The sequence below is a fragment of the Priapulus caudatus genome, unplaced genomic scaffold (assembly GCF_000485595.1).
Source record: "Priapulus caudatus unplaced genomic scaffold, Priapulus_caudatus-5.0.1 Scaffold1681, whole genome shotgun sequence".
NCBI classification, from domain to species: Eukaryota; Metazoa; Priapulida; class Priapulimorpha; order Priapulimorphida; family Priapulidae; genus Priapulus; species Priapulus caudatus.
The window spans coordinates 4430-5851 of record NW_014578742.1 but is presented as its reverse complement, the minus strand read 5'-3'; the positions used below and the strand labels follow the sequence as shown (position 1 = coordinate 5851).

The following is a 1422-nucleotide window of genomic DNA, read 5'->3' as shown; positions in this document are numbered from 1 at the left end:
TTTTCCATCTAAATTCGTCATTCTCGTGCACAGATACAAATCTTATGTGGTTTAGGCATCCATGTGGCTCCGAAAATGCCTTCAAATGATGGCTCCATCACGCCATCTGGTAGCTTAACGTCGAAGTTCTGCAGGATGCTTGTGAAGAACAGGAACAGTTCCATTTTGGCCAGAGATTCCCCCAAACACACTCGCCGTCCTGTATTAACCACACATTGCCATTAACATACATCTTCGTGGCAGGAGCAGTAGGTAAAATTAGGACACTATTTATGAATTGTTAACTTCTCGCGTAACACAATTGGACGGAATTCATTTCTGTACGAAAACTTTCATCATGCTAAAGAATGCTATATTTAACACCGATTGAAAACTGCTTCACCTACCGACGGAGAATGGAATCAAGGCTTCGTTCTTAATGACCCTTCCATTCTCGTCCAGGAATCTCTCAGGACAAAACCTTTCCGGATTTGGGAAGTAGGTCGGATCCATCATGACAGCGGTGATATTTGACATGACAGTAGTGTTCGCTGGTATTGTGTAACCTCTGAATTCGATTTGCTCAGACGTGGCATGAGGAACTCCGAGTGGTACGATATTACCTATAAATAAAGACGATCATATATCGTAGCTTAGAAATGTGGTGGCGGGGGCAACGAGGCGCCTGTGTTTCAGAGCAGGCGACAACCGTAGTTCACGTCTACACATTGGTAAGCAATTCTACATGTTAGCATACGTTAAGCAGGCGTATGGTTAATGCTGCTTCGTTTCGCCTGCAGTCCGCAATCATACCCAACGGGCTCACCTAAACGTTGAATTTCCATGATGGTCGCCTCTGTAAAGGGCATCTTATTTGCGTCAGCCATCGCTGGCAGTCTTCCTCCACCGATGACGTCATCTATCTCAACTTGCACCTTTCTGCATATATTTGGGTGTTTCAGCATAAACAGCATCGCCCAACGCATGGTTGTTGACGTCGTTTCGGTTCCAGCCATAAACAGATCCCAAATAACAAACAAAAGTTCCATGTCTGAAATAAAATTATGAGTATTTAGAAGAAACGTGTCTACCACCCAATTAACTCTCATAACATTTAACACCCAAATAACTCTCATAAATTTTATACATCCTTAATCATAGCAGTGCATCTGACATTTAACGTTTTTCTCTTTGATAGGATTGAAATAATAATATATAAAAAATATATCACTGCTACAGTAGTGATGTGTGCAGGGTAATGATATGCACGTATAAACGACGGGGAGCGTGAGGGCTGAGGTTGTATGACGATTGAAATGATGTGGGAAGGCGGCTACTGCTGTCATTTCATTTCGATACTGGGCTTTGCTGTCTGCTAAGGAGTTAGCATGGCATCAAGGGCTCGTGACTGTAATACAGTAGCTGCTGTGCTGCTTTTCCTTT

General features: G+C 43.0%; 1 protein-coding gene across 1 annotated transcript in view; it reads right to left on the bottom strand.

Moving 5' to 3' along the window:
* Positions 1–6: 6 nt before the first annotated feature.
* Positions 7–1422, bottom strand: part of LOC106817323 (cytochrome P450 2C25-like) — a gene marked incomplete at its 5' end in the record, with an annotated part of 4152 nt that continues 2736 nt past the window's right edge. The window contains 3 exon segments of the mRNA XM_014821984.1: positions 7–199; positions 387–602; positions 806–1030. Of these exon segments, the coding sequence (XP_014677470.1) occupies positions 18–199; positions 387–602; positions 806–1030 (623 nt within the window).